The sequence below is a fragment of the Oryzias latipes genome, chromosome 1 (assembly GCF_002234675.1).
Source record: "Oryzias latipes chromosome 1, ASM223467v1".
Taxonomy (NCBI): Eukaryota; Metazoa; Chordata; class Actinopteri; order Beloniformes; family Adrianichthyidae; genus Oryzias; species Oryzias latipes.
In genome coordinates, this window is record NC_019859.2 from 13,849,025 (window position 1) to 13,865,235 (window position 16,211).

Consider the following 16,211-nt stretch of genomic DNA (forward strand, 5'->3'; position numbering starts at 1 on the left):
CTGATTTGGTAGCCGTCACAGATCGGATAGAGACGGCATGAAGGGGCTGCTCGCTCATAGCACTAGCTAAGTTATAAGCCCAAAGCTAAAAGTTAACAAAAGCCAAACAAAAAGATGTGTTTGGACAGTTTCTTTGGGGAGAAAAAAAGTCAATGAGGAAACTGAGGAAGACCCTTCAAGTTTAAAGAAACATAAAGCTGCAGTTTACAGACAAAACCTGGAGTTTTCCTCGACGTATGGATCTATGGGCAGTTGTTTCCACTGACCAACTTGCTCTGCATAATATGCATCAACTGACTCTTGAATGTTTCAGATAAAAATAATAAAGCTGCAGACACGATAGATTCATGTTTAAATTTAAAAAATACCAGTTTTCTAAAGGTTGTGTCGTTTTTTCTTTAATTATCCATCACATCTTAAAAGTTAGTCGCGGCAAAAATTATCGTCCTCTTGTTAGCATCCACTTTGACATTAAAGGAAAAACAGTCTGAGTTGAAACCAGCTGTTAATATTTCTTAGAGAAAGAAGATTCAGAGAATGAAGATTCAATCAAATAAAGTTGCCGACCTGCTCATGATGTTTCTGAACGACACGTGGATGTGGAGAGCAGTTTTCCAAAAATAAAACTTCCTTCGTGATCAGAAAATAAAAAGCCGGAAAAACAAAGTTAGCATAAGAATTTTTTCCCCTTCTGCACCCCGACCCACGACCCTTGGACTGGGGCCCAGCACTGGTTCACGACACCCGATTGAATGAGAAAAGGCAGCACATTGAAAAACGAGTTGAGCACACCCAAAACATCAAAAACGGCCCAAAAAAATCAAAAAGGGATGCGGAAGGGCCCCCCAAATATGTCCATGACGAGATGAGAGTGAGAATGTGTTGGTTGCAACGACGGCAAAACCATTTAAAACATTAGTTTTCCATCGAGTTTGGATACTTGCCCGGGTCTGGGTCTGCATGACCCAGCATCTCGGTCTGGATCCAGACCACAGTCCACAAGTTAGCGACCCCTGCTTTTCACAGATCAGTTTTCCTGGTCCCTTTGCTGAAAAACAGCCCCATAGCATGATGTTTCCACCTCCATGCTTTACAGTAGGCATGGTGTTCTTTGGATGCAACTCAGCATTCTTTCTCCTCCAAACACGATGAATAGAGTTCTTACCAAAAAGTTCTATTTTGGTTTAATCTGAACAAAGGACATTCTCCCAATCCTCTTCTGGATCATCCAAATGCTCTCTAGCAAACTTTAGACGAGCCTGTGCAGGGTTTGAGTCCCTGGTGGCGTAGTGTGTTACTGATGGTAGCCTTTGTCACTTTGGTCCCAGCTCTCTGCAGGTCATTCACTAGGTCCCCCCATGGAGTTCTGGGATTTTTGTTCACCGTTCTTGTGATCATTTTGACCCCATGGGGTGAGATAGGGATGGCCCGTTTGACACAGCGCTTCGGCGCGCGGTTCACCTTCATGAAACAGAGCGTTTCAGCACAATGTTTCAGGGCGTGTGTCAACCAGTGCAGATCACGTGGTGGATGACGTATGACGCGCCAAATGCTTCGTTTAGTGGAACCACGGTTCAGATGTCACTTGCGTTTCGAACAGTTGGGCGCGCTATTCTCTAGAAATGCGAAATGAATCCTGAACGTTTCCCGACCACTTCCATTGTTTCCCCTGTATTGGTATCAGCGTCAGTTCATTGCACTTTACCATGGCTCCTAGTAAAAAGCGTTCGGTGGCTCAGGATGATTTCAACTCGGTTTTTCCTAATATAACAATACACTATGAACGTTGTGTAAAAAAAAAAAACACTGCAATGAATGTATAATGGCATGTCAGTATCTTGTGAATAGAGATAGCTCGGTGGAATAGTCAGTGGTACTTAAATCCAGAGGTCCTAGGTTTGAGTCTAGCACTATACATTTGTTTTTGCGTATATTTTTTTCTTCATGTGATGTGTATTTTGCTGTGTAAAGCACTTCTCACAGAAAACGTAACATGTTGTGTTGTTTCACATTTTTTTCATCATCATTTCCTCATTAAAGTGTTACAAGGAGCTTTGTTCAAATCAAATCAAATCAAATCAACCTTTATTTATATAGCACTTTTTCAACAACATATGTCACTCAAAGTGCTGTGCATGTTGAAACATATGTCGAAATACAACCAGTCCGCCACCAGATGCCGTTGTTCTGTGTGGTTTCGAAGCCCTGAATGAGTGGTTCATTTTTCCGGCACAATTACAAGAACCCCAATGAGGCTTCATGGGGCTTCTATTCCCATCCCTAGGGTGGGATCTTGCGGGGAGCCCCAGATGGTGGGAGATTATCAGTGGTCTTGTCTTGTATGTCTTCCATTTCTAACAATTTGGTTTGTGGTGACCTTAGACAACTCTTTGGTCTTGGCCACAGTGAAGTTTGGAGTGTGACTGTTTGAGGTTGTGGACAGGTGTCTTTTACATATAACCAGTTCAAACAGGTGCCATTAATCAAAATAACGAGTGGAGGACAGAGGATCCTCTTACTAATTAGTTAAAGTTCTGTGAGAGCCAGAAATCTTGCAGAGACATAAAAGACAACCGCAATTAATAATAAACACACCAAAACACTGGCTCTATGAAATATAACTGTCAGGAACTGGTGGTGGAGGACCCAAAAATGCAGGACAGGAATAGGCTTCACCACTGCTGTTTTAAAGGCAAACCTGTCTAAAGAAAGTAATTTAGCATATTGGAAAGTTCAAACTCAAAGAATTCATAAGATGTTTTTAATAGTGATATGGGGATTGGGTCAAAGAGACTGGTGGTTTAACTGGGGGGAAACTCGATCATGTGTCAGAGTATCAACAAGCTGTGACCAGCTTGTTTTATTTTATTTTTGTACATCTTTGCTTGTTCAATAAAAATCTCTTGTTATACAGTTTGTTTTTGTCCCCTTCCTCTGCTGTCACGTTTCATGGCTCTGATTCTTTCATTTCTCCACAGTGCTGTAGCTCTAGATTTACAGTTTTTGTTTTAAGTGGAGCCACAGCATCATTGGCTGTTCATAAGCATTCAAATTTTCGACCAAAAAGTCACATGATGCGGGTAAAATCTGAGCGGGAATTTAGTGTACAATATTGATAAAATCAGCTGCTACATCAGAAGGTATGTTTCGATTCCTCACAGTTCTCACTAGAACTTCCTGTCAAGTAAAACTGGAGATGGTGAAAACTATACCACAGAACTACAAGGGACATCAGTGAAGTGGTAAAAATCCAGAAAACACTGACAGGTCTCATGGAAAAAGAGATCCAGGAGCTAAAGGCTATCATTGAACAAAGGGATCTAAGGGTTCAACTCCTCGAGCAAAAGGTGGACGAAACTTTAACGTTAACTAAATTAAATACTTTTTTGGAAACATTTAAAGGAAATTTTAAAGTAATTGCACTGTCAGAGACATGGATAAATGAAGGGAAGGAGAATTATTGGAAATTTGAGTGGTTGGGGGGGGGGGGGTTTGCCCTTTATATTTACAACGGTTTAAAGTGGAAACCAGTAAAATGTATGACTTCTGCTATGGATGATTAATGGAAAGTGTTGCTGTGGAAACAGAGTAACACAAAAACAAAAATAAGATTGTTCGATGTGTATATATGAAACCAGGTTAAAAAATGTAAACATTTAGGGAAAATTTAGAAGATATGTTAAGTAATCTAAAGCAACAGAAACAATTAATGATCTGTGTAGACTTTAATATATATCTCATAAAGCTTGATTCACGTTTACAAACATGTGATTTTTGACACCAGAAAACTGCAGGCATGTTTGATGCTGTTTGCAGCATCCTATATGTTAGTTTGAGGCACTGGCTTTTTTAGATTCATGTAACTATGATGTGTGAGAAGAATAGGTTGGGTTTAAGGGTTCTACTGAGATTGAACTCAGACTACTGGATTCAAAGTCCAGAGTGCTAACCATTACACCATAGAACCTCACAAGGTTTAAAATTATTTTTGATAATAAAAACTGTAATGAATTGGAAACCAAGTCAAAGATCTAAAAAATAATGTGGGATATTTTTTTCACTAAAAGAGCATTTTTTTTCTTAAGAAATTATTTTTTCTTTGCTATAGGCCAGAAAAGAGAAGGTATGTTAAGGGGGTGTCTTTTATTTTTAATTTGAGGCACTGGATTGTTTAGATCCATGTCACAATGATGATTAAGGAGGGTTGGTTGGGTTTGAGGTGCTGGATTGCTCAGGGATGTCCAATTCCAGGCCTTGAGGACTGCTGTCCAACATGTTTTCCAACCTTCCTGGTATTGAGGCTCTTATTGGCTAAATACACCTGATCCATGTAAACTACTGCAGATATGGCAGGATTGCAGGAAAACCAGCAGCATGTTGGCCCTCAAGGCCTGGTTTTGATCCATGTAAGAATGATGTGAAAGGAGAGTAGGTTTCAATTTATTTATTTTCAATTTATTTGTTTAGAGGATAAGCCCCTTGAGATGTGTCATCTCGTTTTCAAGGGGGTCCTCAAAATACAACAAAACAAGCAAATAAATAACCGACAGATACAGCTGAGCAAGTTTTACATATATCAAAACAAGACGAAAAAGAACTTAAAATTTACAAGACAACAAACAGGCACACACACCCACACACACACACACAAACATAGGCATTTAATGCACCTACTAGTAATTAATTTAAGGTAAGGAAATAAGATAATACATAAAAGGCAGAAAAGAAATCAAATTAAATCAAAAACAGTTACATGAGTGTTGAAGATGAAACTAAACAGGCATTTCCCTTATTACTTAGCTATTTAAGTCATATTCTTTCTCTTTTTATTCTCCTTCTTCAAGTTATTGTTGTAATTCACCGACCTGGCACGAAAGCTGCCAAAGAAAATTCCAATGTACTTGTTTTTAACTCGTTTTTTTTAACAGAAAAATTACAATAAGCTCATTCCTTTCAGCAGTTTTAGATATCACCACTAGAAGGCAGTGTTGGTCCGTGTTACTCATTCCTCAGTTTGTACATCAGTAAGGTTAAGTTGTTTGCAGCATAATTGTTCTGTCCGTGTTAAACAATAACAAATAATAATAATAATAATAATAATAATTGAAAAAATGCTTTGATAAATTCAAATCGGTAAGCTGAAGAAAAGTAATGCATTCAATATGAGGGACTGAGGTCCAACAAACAAACAAACGAACAAACAAACAAACAAACAAGCAGAAAACTGATGTACAAGAAAAAACAAGTTTGTGAAAATTTCTTTTCCTTTTCCCATATCATCTCAAATTAATATATACAACCATCTAAGTCAGTTTTTTTTTAGCCCAGAAATTTCCATACAGAAATTTCTCTAAACTTATCAAGTCATATTGAGGAAATGACACACAGTAAACCATATCCACATTCCCATCCTTTTCCCATGTTGACTCCTGAAATAACTTTATCACAGAGATATATTAGTTCTGTTTCCACAACAGCACTGGGAATCTTCCATCACAGCATCCTGCTCCAAGCTAAGATATGCAGCTCATTCATTTATTATTTCTTGGCTCACTAACACAGCTGGTTTACACAAGTTAAAAAAGGCAGAATCATGTATTGTGTGCAGGAATGCAAATAAATACATAAATATGGTCGGACGTCTTCATTTGTTCTGAAAATTCTAAATAAAAATAACCATAAGAAAAAAAAAAATCAACCAAACCATTGAGAAATAGGCATTAGGTAAGAAACATGTGGCCCAATATCACCTTCTACACCTGTTTTTACTTTTTCTCTGCAACTGGGAGCAGCGTTTTGCGATGAATGCTTGGCAAGCACACTGGAGAACGTGCACATTCATATTCATTTATCATTGTGGGAAACCTTGTGCTCTGCATTCTCAAACATCAGTGCGGGAACGTAGCACTGCTGGCGACTCTTGGTTATCTGACCCTGTACAATCTCTCTGAGGTGTTTGGGGTGCTGGGGAAAAAAACACATACTCGAGTACATGGAAAAACACCCCAGTGCTTGGGGTTGTGTAAGCAAACATACATGAAGATAGGTGGGAAGTCTGAGAACATACTCTTGGAGATGTTTTGTTTTATTAAAGGAGTAAAGTGGAAAATGTAAAGATAAAAGAGTGCAAAAAACATTTGGCTCCACTTGTGTTTGATCCTTACAAAGCTCTAGATGATCTCTGCCTCTGCCCAAGTACTTCATGATGCTATCATAAAACAGATTTGTCTTTGCCAAGACCTATAAGTCATGTTAGAACCTGTTTTTGCTGTCACAGAACATGTTGGAAGTAAATCAGAACGTGTTCAAGGTTTGCAAAAAGTCTTCTGTTTGTTGAGGAGCAGTGCATTACAAAACAAGGGCAGCAAACCCCCAGACCCTGTTTTCCAGAAAAAAAGATGACAGCATGTCACTTTGTGACTTAGTGACTGAAAACATGAAGAGGCACATCAGAACCTGTTCAGATCCTTCAAAGCCCCCTTTTGTTTAAAACATGACAGCCCTCCTCCCCTTCTTTTCAGAATCCTTGCCTTGTCTCGACCAGGTCGGCTGAGGCACAGCAGAGCCGTCTGCTTTCTAATACCTTTGTATGAACCATATGGAGTGAGATCACCATCGTCCAGACCCCTCGGGGCCAATAACAGATCCACTGGTGTGGAATGGAGTCATGAGACACCGAAATACAGTCACAGGAAGAGAGATCTGCATTCAGATTAAATGAGAGCGGGTGTAATTACTTGAAACAAAGTTAATCATAAACAAGTGACAGTAGAAATTATGATGGATTAGAAAAGGAAAACAAAAATAGTGACAGACTTAACTTTCTTGCATGGTTCCTATATGCATAGCAAAAAGCACATAAAACAGTTAGTTTAATACATTTAATAGTGCATTTTGATTAACCTGTACAGAAATAATATTATTAAAAAAGATAAAACTTTTTGTAACACAGAGTTTTACGTATACAATACAATAAAATAAATGATATAAAAACAAAAACAAACATATATCTGAGGTATAAATATATTTGCTTTAAATTAACTGTCATTGTCATGCATTATTATTTGGCAGAGACACAGTTACAGCTAAAAACATTTACGATGTGAACAACGGTTTAGTGAATTTATGATACACGTAACATGAACAGACTGAAGCGCAACTGTTACAGCCAAAGAAATGTTTCAATCTTGGTTTAAAACACAGAATCTTTGCAGAATATTTGTCCTTCCTTTAAAAATCTACACATTCAATCTGCCCTCCTCTATACAGTAAAACCTGTAAAATCCCCACCTTTATAAAAGGACCTCTTTTTTCCTCAGGTTACCTTTCCGTGCAGAGAGAAATTAATGTTCAAAGTCAGATAATTGCGTCTTCTGTGCTTGTTTGATGTAAAAGCAATCATAACTTTTGCCCTTTCTTGTCTTTTTTCTTTTTACCTTTTTTAAGTAAAATAAATGTGCTGTGCTCTACAGGTATCAGTATCAATATCAAAAACTTTTCATCCTTTATTCATTTGGCCCTTTAAATGTCAACAGGATTTTCTTGTAGATTTCAAACTTTTAAGCATTTTGGCTTTGTATTTCAACGTTGAAACCCGATTTTCCTGATCAAAAGCAACCTCGATCAAACTATTGGATGAGGCATGGCTGAAAGAGATTTTTCCTTTTATTTGTCTTCCAGTCAATTATGTCCTTTCTTTGATCAGTCATTTCATTTTGGTGAACCAGCCACCAATACTCCTCTGCCTCCACACTGAAACACTAAAACCTTGTGTACTATAGGCCACCTGTCATCTCACGATATCCTGTTTATTGGCCTCACTCAGTCTGCAAACTACCAGCACATTCGCATCTTTCGACACCCATAGATTTGTCTATCAGCTCGCTATAATAACGTCTCCTTTTCTTCCTGTGCTTTGCTGTAACAGAGAAGGGGACGGAGGTAACACAAAGCGGACACCGACTGGCTCTACGCGACCAGAGCACACTACAGTATATGTACATATTATTCTGTTCCTGGGGGAACCACAACAACAACCCATACAATTTTATTTATTTATTTAGATATACGTTTTTGGCTTTTCCCATGTCCCTCCTTTCACTCCCACTTGAGATCCCCCTTGCTTCTCAGAAGCGATAACGCCGTTTTAAATTAAGTCGGAGGCAAAACATCCCGTGTCAGAAACATAACGTCCCGAGGCCCAGCTAGTTCTGTTAGTCCTCTTGGCAGTCCCAGTTTTAAAGGGAAAAGCAGTCTGTTTTGAAGAAAACAGTTCCTTTAATCCTGGTTTATGTTTATCAAAGGATCAAGAGACTTTCACTTCATCTGTATTTTGTTGAAACAAGGCATTCCAGTCAAAACGGCGTGCTGCTCTCTTATTTGTCCATGGGCACAGAGAAGGATTCCCGAATCCGTGCCACCTCAGCAGCACACAAGTGTCCATAAAGCTTATTGTACCACTCCGGGAAACGACCCCTGGAGAGAAGAAAGATTTGCATGTTTGATGAATAAATCAGTGACTCGAAGTGCACTGTAAGGCTAGTTTTATAAAATAGTGTAACATTATGCCCACCTGCAGTCAACTCTTGAAATGTGTGTAAGTCTCGATTTGTTGGCCCCGCAAGGCTCTATGAAGTAGCGTGATGTAAGGACGTTGGCCCGGACGCCTACCATCGGCGCCCCATCATGGTCCACAGATGAACTCACGAGTGCACACGCTCCCTTCGGCAGATCTGTCACCCAAGTCCTGGAGGACAACACAAAGGTTGGATAAAGTGTTATGCAATGTGCACAGAGGCGCATGCGATGCGTGCTCAAGAACGCGGAACCTGCACTTGAATGTGAATTTAGCATATGGTGTTCACACTGGACTGCCACTACCCAATACTAGCATTGGAAGAGGCTTGGTGCCAAATGATAAAGTGGTGCAAATCTCACAAATCTTGTTTCAGGCTTTTTCTTTCATAGCTCTATTTAGATATCTGAAAGACTTGGTGTCATAGAATTGAATTGGTTAATTCAAAAGGGGCCCCAGTCCACAATTTTTCAAAATAGAGATATTATATGTTCTATGGTCTTCAAGGGAAAAGCTATCTGATTATGTGCAAAAAAGTCCCAAGTCCGTTGTAATATATTGACTATGCTTTACATTTAAAATGCATTAAGTGTAAAATTCCTGGACTTGGGCCTCTCTTGCACTGGTTTTGCTTTATCCCATAGATGGCAGCACTAGTCATCCAATATGGCAGCGCCCCTGTTTAATTCAAGAAGGGCCCAAGTCCAGAGACTTTAGTTTGCTAGTCCTCTGAAATTATAAAATTATAGCATTTGTAAGCTATGAACTGGTGCTAAATCTGGGTAAAGTATTAATCATTTGGTGTAGCCTCCATTTAAGCTATGCAATTAAAATAATTTCCTGGAAAAACAAACCTCTTGGACTTGGGCCCCTTTTGGACTAACCGATTCAATTCCAGCTGGGCACAAACCGTAATTATTATAAACGGACTTAAAAACTTGAGTGAATGCGAGAGTTTTGAACGTGCATATATATGCGTTTACATAGACTTTCATTGTAAGTGGTCACATAACCATGTATTGGAAAGTAGCATTACATTGAACAACAATGTAAAATAGAAAGTAAAGACCAGGATGAGATGAGGAGAAGGTCTACCTGAGCACCACATGGTCTCTTGTGGGATGTGGAGCCATGGTGTTCCTGACGTACTGGTAGACTTCTGTCCGCTGATCAAGGGTTTCCACGACTCGGCTTTCAAGCAGATCCTCATCCCACTGGCCCTGCTCCCGCAGCACCCGAGTCAGAACCTCCTCAGGACTGGCATGAATTTCTACGGTCACTTTCCACTGCCGCAGTGGAAAACCGTCGTTAACCTAAGAAACAGAGCGCAAGGAGAATAATTTAAAGGCTTTATTAGTTAAAACTCTGTTTTTAAACTTTGTACAACCCCCAACCCAGATGTTGAGCCATTATTTTGCACAAGAGTCCAGAGTTGTTTCAAAACTTCCAGCTAGCCTTTATTCAAGTCTTCAGACTGATAGGAAGAACACACACTTTCACAAAGTAGGAAAAAAATAACTCAACCCACCACATTCACACACTAGAAAGAGGAGAAGATGGCCTGGGATAATGGTGTGGTTGTACTAGCGTGTGTCCATGTCAAGATGATATCATTCTGGGAGAGTGTCCAGAGCTGGGGGGGATGGGAATGAGAAGCCAATAGGCCAGGCCACTTTCACACAGATGTTTTTTCTGCACAGGAAACCCTAACTGCACTTTCCCATTCGCTATTTGGAAAATCAGGACTAGGGCGAGGCAAACACCAAAAGTAAAGACGGCAGGACGCGCAGGCTTCATGAATGTCATTGTGTTTGCACATCGCAGACAGATAAGCCGTTTTTTTTTCTCCCTGCTTTAAAAGTGACTACATTCTGTTTTTCCATTACTTTCATTTGCGGTGAATGATTACCTTCCTATAGGCCAGCTCGACGTGTTCTGGAGTGGAGCAGCTGTCGTAACCTCTAAACTTGTCTTTGGCCTCTTTCAGGAGAGTGTCTAAGCTTTCCTGCAGGATACTTCCTCGCTTGGCTTCACTTCCAAGCTCCTCCAATCGTTTTGGCAGAAGAGCCTGCTCCACATATGAGTTCCTGCAGCGGTTCATTTCTTCGGGGATCTGTGAGAGCGGAGGACACACAACGTCAAAACACAAAAAAAACACGACTTAACATTTTATGGCCTGTTGCTGGATGCTATTACCCACAAGGGTGAAGTAAGGGGTTTAATTTGACACATCTGGTTGAACTGTTGGAAAAAAAAATACCAGCAGCAGTGATTCATGCAGAAGTGGGACTCATTTATAGGAAATGTGAAAACCCCCAAAAACCTAACTATTTTTTGATTGAAACTTCAGAAAGCAGAATAAGCACTTCTGCTCTAAACATATTAATCCTCTCAGTTTACGGGCAGTTGCAAACTTGTTAAAGAATCTGTCATAGTTAAAATTTTAGGATTACAGTGTTTAATCCCTTTATTTGTACCTCTGATTCTGCAAAAAAGTAAGATTGAAAACTAACCAATAGCTTAAAAAAATCCCAAATGAAAACTTAGCTTTTCAATATTTCAAATGTTGTCCTTCTTTTTTAAACCTCTGTGACAAAAGAAAAATCTAATTAGACAAAGTCATTTCCTGGATAATTGAGTTTACTTGTGAGATATGACCATGACAGGAAGACAGGAAGTTTCTGTACAATTTAATAAAAGTTTGAATGATGTGACCATTTAGCATTTGCTGTGGCATGACATAGACTTACAGTCTTACATTCTTGATCATTATTTCTTCTAAATGACATAGTGACCCCAGCAAGAGGTTGGATATGACATTTAGTAAGCATGACTAAGCTGGAACACATGACTAAACCCCTACACACACACAACAAAACCCGAATCAGTTATGTAACTTGGATCATGTCTGCTTACAGGGGAAACAAAGGGAGACAGGTGGTACAGATGCTTCAAAAATGTCACCAAAACACTCAAAAAGACATCTGCAGCGAATATGTCAACCTCTGTGTTTTTGTCTGTGCTAGCTCTGTTCCATCCACTGACCCTGAAGAGTTTCCTGCACTCCTGGATCATGTGCGTCAGGCCATGGGTGGCAGCCAGGTTCTCATTCAGGTCCCTCTGATCAGGCTTCCCCAAAGTCTGCTTTCGGTTCATCACTCTGTATCCCAGATGAGGCAAAGCAAAAGGACATAGCAAGATTGATCACCAACATTTGTTATAATGCCCGAGCGCAACGGAAAAGCAAGGCGAGGTAAAAGGTCGAGAGTGGAAACAGAGGGTTAAACGGCATACAGTTTATGAGACCTCACACATTAGAGCCAAATGTGGAACAATGTGCTTTTAATTAGATTAAAATGTTTATGTAACTGCTCTGTTTCCTCTGTCTCTCCCTATTCCTTCCTCTCTTGCTCCAACTTTTCGTTTCCCTTTTTAAATCTGGGCCCTCCATCTACAATATCCTGTCCCTTCATAAGGACCCTTTCCTGTTTTCAAAACATATAGCATACAATCTGTTACATAACCCCAAACAACAGTGATTTAACAGGAACAGACAGGTGAACGAGGCGCAAGCACACACCTCGGTGAGGAGCTCTCCTTTCGCCGCAGCGTATTGAGATGGAAGAGTGATGGTGCCAGGCAAACAGCCAGGTTGGTGGGAGTCATTTGGTTCTCGGCGACGCTTGCCGTCACGTCGCTGAGCAGACACATCAGCGTCCTGAGCGCCTCTCGGTTCTCATCTGGTAGAAGCAGCACCGCAGCCCGAGTGGCTTGAAGACGGAGCTCTTTAGGCATGTCTGCGGGGGGAAAATAGCATTCCTCAAGGTACTTTTTTTAAATAACCAAAACCCTATTTTGATGCTATCGTTGATGAAAATTATGCTTAAATCTGGAAGGAGATTTAGTTAAGTTGCTATTCGTCTGCCAAAAATGAGCTCTAATGCAATATGCACTAACCCAAGTGTGTTATACAAGACTATCTGTTTCATTATAAGCAACGTGCACATGTGTGACTTGGCTTTAACTCAAAAAATGTGTTGGGGTTTTTTTTTAAGAAAAAAGGGACCAAATACATATATTCCCCTAAAAGTGTGATTTTGGTATTGCACTTACACTGATAGATCTGAAGAAAAGTTTCTGACAGTTTGCTCGTGAACAGCGGTTCTGGTAAGTCTCTAAAATACTGCTTTAACATGTCAGCAACATCATAAGCTGACTGGCCCTCGTAGTTGACTCCACACCCATCGGCGCCGCTCGCCTCGTTCATCTGACGAAGAGCCTGAATACGAGATTTAACTCCAGATTTCCTAAAAAGGCCCACCTGGAAGAGGAAGAAAGCAAATGAAAAATTATCATTACATGTTTCCTTATAGACTTTTGACACATTTCGCTGTTTAGCCTCAGTTTGAGTTATTTCTTTTCATCTGGAAACAGGTGTTGGCCATTGCACCAATAATTGCACACAATTCTGGGTAGGACTTTATGTTGGGCCTTTTAGGGCAGAAAAAAAGGTGACTACTTAAAAAGTGAAGAGTTTAAGTATTGTTCATTAACTAAAATTTGTTCAGAGGAATTTTTTCACGTTGAAAATAATACTATCAGGTTTTATTTTCTTCATATTTTGCACTTGGTTGTGATTTACAAATCCCTGCATGGTAGGATTCTCACCACGTCTCACCAGTTTTAACATACATTGAGATTAAGTGTGAAGAGAGAAGCTGTGTACGCACAGCATAAGTAGGAATCAAACTCTATCCAGCTCACTAATCCATCTTACGTAATGTCCAGTAAAAACAATCATGGATACAAGTGTGATTGACTGCAAATGTTCTAAAACTAAGAGCTTATGCAATCCAGCCACCTGAGGCAAAAAGATGTTTTAATCTTATCCAAAAAAACAAAGTGCGTCACTTGAGTCATTAGAGAGTATTTGTGTTTTTGAATGAAACCATGTTTTATGTGGTTAGACGGAAGGTGTTATCTTGAACTGTGGACTTTGAGTGTTAGACAGTTTCTTTGTTGGTTTTCTGATTGGAGTTGAAAGATTTTATATGAGTTTTTACAAGTGTATGTTCACCAGCACGCTCTCTATTGTTGGAGCTGCACTTGCACGAGCTATTTCAACAGCTAATACTGCACAGCATGGTTGAAGTCTATGCATCAACCGAGTAAGTAAAAGGAGTATGATTGATTCATTGTTTTTATACTGTATAATCCCATGAATCCAAAGTTGCAAGGTTGCTAAAGATAGTTTGGGGTGTCCTGCAGAAGTGTGAACTCAACATGATTTCTATACATACAGTTCAGTCTTTCCACCCTTGGCTCTTACTTTAAGAATTATGCTTCCAACATAAGTATGTATGTTCCATTGACTGTATGAAAACTGGACAGTGAGTGTGGCCTCACCCATGGAAAACATCTTACTTCTAGTTCCAACAAAATTAAGTCAATTCAGTTGCCAATTTTTCACGCAGACTATGCCATGTTGGAACCAGAAATCGTCAGTAGGCAGTAAGTTGGTCTGAGTCAACATTTCTATTGCTACAACCCTCAAAATTTAGGAGTGAGCTTGTTGGAAGTCCATAACCCTGCCATTTGAAAGCAAGCTGAAGAGAGTTTGTCTACCAAAACACTTTGAACTTGAATAACTTGCACTACAGGAAAATAATTTAAAAAACAATGGAATTAGCAAGAAAAAAAAAAATAGCAGATGAAGAATGGTCATTCTGACAAACAGAATGACTGAATAATAGCTGTTTATTCCTCAATTAAAGGATTTTGGTTTCATGGAACGTTGGGTCCTTTGGAACACCAGGAGGGAGGGGTCACTCAGTCCAGTTCTCAGATACAGTCGATAGTATGTACTGTGTATGTGAGTCTATTGATACCTGGTCAAGACAATTGTTGCGCAAATAGCGCATGGCTTGTTGTATTCCTTGTGGGAGGGGCTGGCCAGTCCGCTGGACGATGACTTGTAGTGAAACACCAAACACGTTTCTGTCTTTGTGGTCACGCACCTTGATCCGCTTCATAAACTTTGGAACAGCCCTGTTTTTGGATGATAAAATCAAATATTAGCTGTTATTTTATTTGGAAAATCCAGATGTTTGTTACTTTTCTTACATGCGAATATTCCTTTTAATATTGACAGGGTTATCTTAGCACAACTTACATGTAAGATTCATGATACTGACCTAAAATAAAATTCTGCAGTGTTAAATACTAATTGCCTAACTTCAAGGTATCAATTTCAAGGAAAATTTTAGGACAAATGTATGAAAAAAAGCCAGATTTTAGCTTGTTTTCATACAGTTGCTTTCAAATCATATTTTGCTTTCTGTAAGTGTGCACGTAGTTGTCAGCAGAGAGTTAGTGAATAACCACAAACTCAGGGATAAAACATAAAGTACTATCCATTTCACGAGAGAGTGCCTCCAGATTTATGGATGCGTGTCCCATTGCGAAAGTGTGAATGTTTTTTGTAGCCTGTGCGTGAGTCAGTACAAGCCCGTCTTTGTACAAGCTCATGTTCACAAGACCCAAAGTTCTTCTAAGAACGACTGTTATGGAAAAATGAACATTTTATGATCAGCAGCTGGAATCCTGAACACGCACGGCCTCAAATGATCAACAATTTGACTCATTGAGCCCATCATGGGACTGTCATGGCGTCTTTTGTTTTTGTCAAAGAGAAGCCTGGAGCAGAAGAAAAACAACCAAATTTTGTTTTTTTTTCACTTTTTGGTACTTGGGTTTAAGCGATTACATAAAATCCAAGGGAACTGACTCAAGAAATATGACTTGCCTGTGAAAAAATAATATAAAATATTCTATTTCAGTGGTAAACTTCTAAGAACTTGACATTCTAATGATACAAAACAGAGAAAGCAATATTTCTGCCTAGAGGGATGATAAAACTAAAACATCTGTCACAATCAACACTGGGACATTGAATGTAAACACATAATAGAAGAGTTTGATTTAAAGTGGGGTCAAAGCTGTTGCCTACTAATGGTTTAGGAGATATTAGAAATAGATCATTTGAGAAGTGGGCAGTTCTTTCCACCCTCTAGCACAGCACCTTGCGTGTGAACTGCCATGATTGCACGCTTGTGAAGAAGACAATGTACACCCCTTCTCAGCAATTACAGCCCTGGGAAAAGAATGTGAAACCCAACCTCTGTGTGGACAGCCGTCACAGCGCTATACAACAACTAGCAGATGGAGTGGATTGGACGAAGAGCAGTATGGAGAAGTTTGAAAGAGTTTATTTGGAGACATCACTTCGAAGAACAATGTGACGGACGCATGGACTGTTTTACATGAAAAAGAAGCTGTATGTCATAGTGTCACTAAACCTTTTGCTTCTCTCTATATCTGTTCTGTATTTTCCCCCTCTGCTTTACTCATATCCACTCACCAACTAAAGCCATGTTTGTTCGTAGGGGTGTGTTTCTCCAGCAGTGCGGTGAGCTGCAGAAGGGAAAGTTTCTGCAACAGATTCATTTGCAGCACGGACTGGCAGCTAATCTGGAGCTGGGCAGAAGCCAAACTGGGTCGATGGGAGTTCTGAAAGCTTGGCCAGCGAAGTTTTTGGGGTCTGGAAGATGTTGGAAGAGCATAAGAAAGCAGAAAT

General features: G+C 39.7%; 1 protein-coding gene and 1 non-coding gene across 4 annotated transcripts in view; both read right to left on the reverse strand.

The window, feature by feature from the left end:
* Positions 1–3,896: 3,896 nt before the first annotated feature.
* On the reverse strand, positions 3,897–3,967 carry trnaq-uug. Its single transcript has one exon. It is a non-coding gene; the product is annotated as a tRNA-Gln (tRNA).
* Positions 3,968–6,867: 2,900 nt separating this feature from the next.
* Positions 6,868–16,211, reverse strand: part of LOC101155573 (rho GTPase-activating protein 7) — a 75,938-nt gene continuing 66,594 nt past the window's right edge. For all 3 annotated transcript variants that reach the window (XM_011475294.3, XM_020703198.2, XM_004065862.4), the window contains 9 exons: positions 15,996–16,175; positions 14,464–14,623; positions 12,689–12,896; positions 12,156–12,372; positions 11,621–11,735; positions 10,485–10,688; positions 9,671–9,888; positions 8,573–8,746; positions 6,868–8,475 (listed from right to left, as the gene is read on the reverse strand). In XM_011475294.3, coding sequence (XP_011473596.2) covers positions 8,376–8,475; positions 8,573–8,746; positions 9,671–9,888; positions 10,485–10,688; positions 11,621–11,735; positions 12,156–12,372; positions 12,689–12,896; positions 14,464–14,623; positions 15,996–16,175 — 1,576 coding nt within the window. In that variant the 3' untranslated portion in view covers positions 6,868–8,375. The remainder of the gene's footprint in view (positions 8,476–8,572; positions 8,747–9,670; positions 9,889–10,484; positions 10,689–11,620; positions 11,736–12,155; positions 12,373–12,688; positions 12,897–14,463; positions 14,624–15,995; positions 16,176–16,211) is intronic.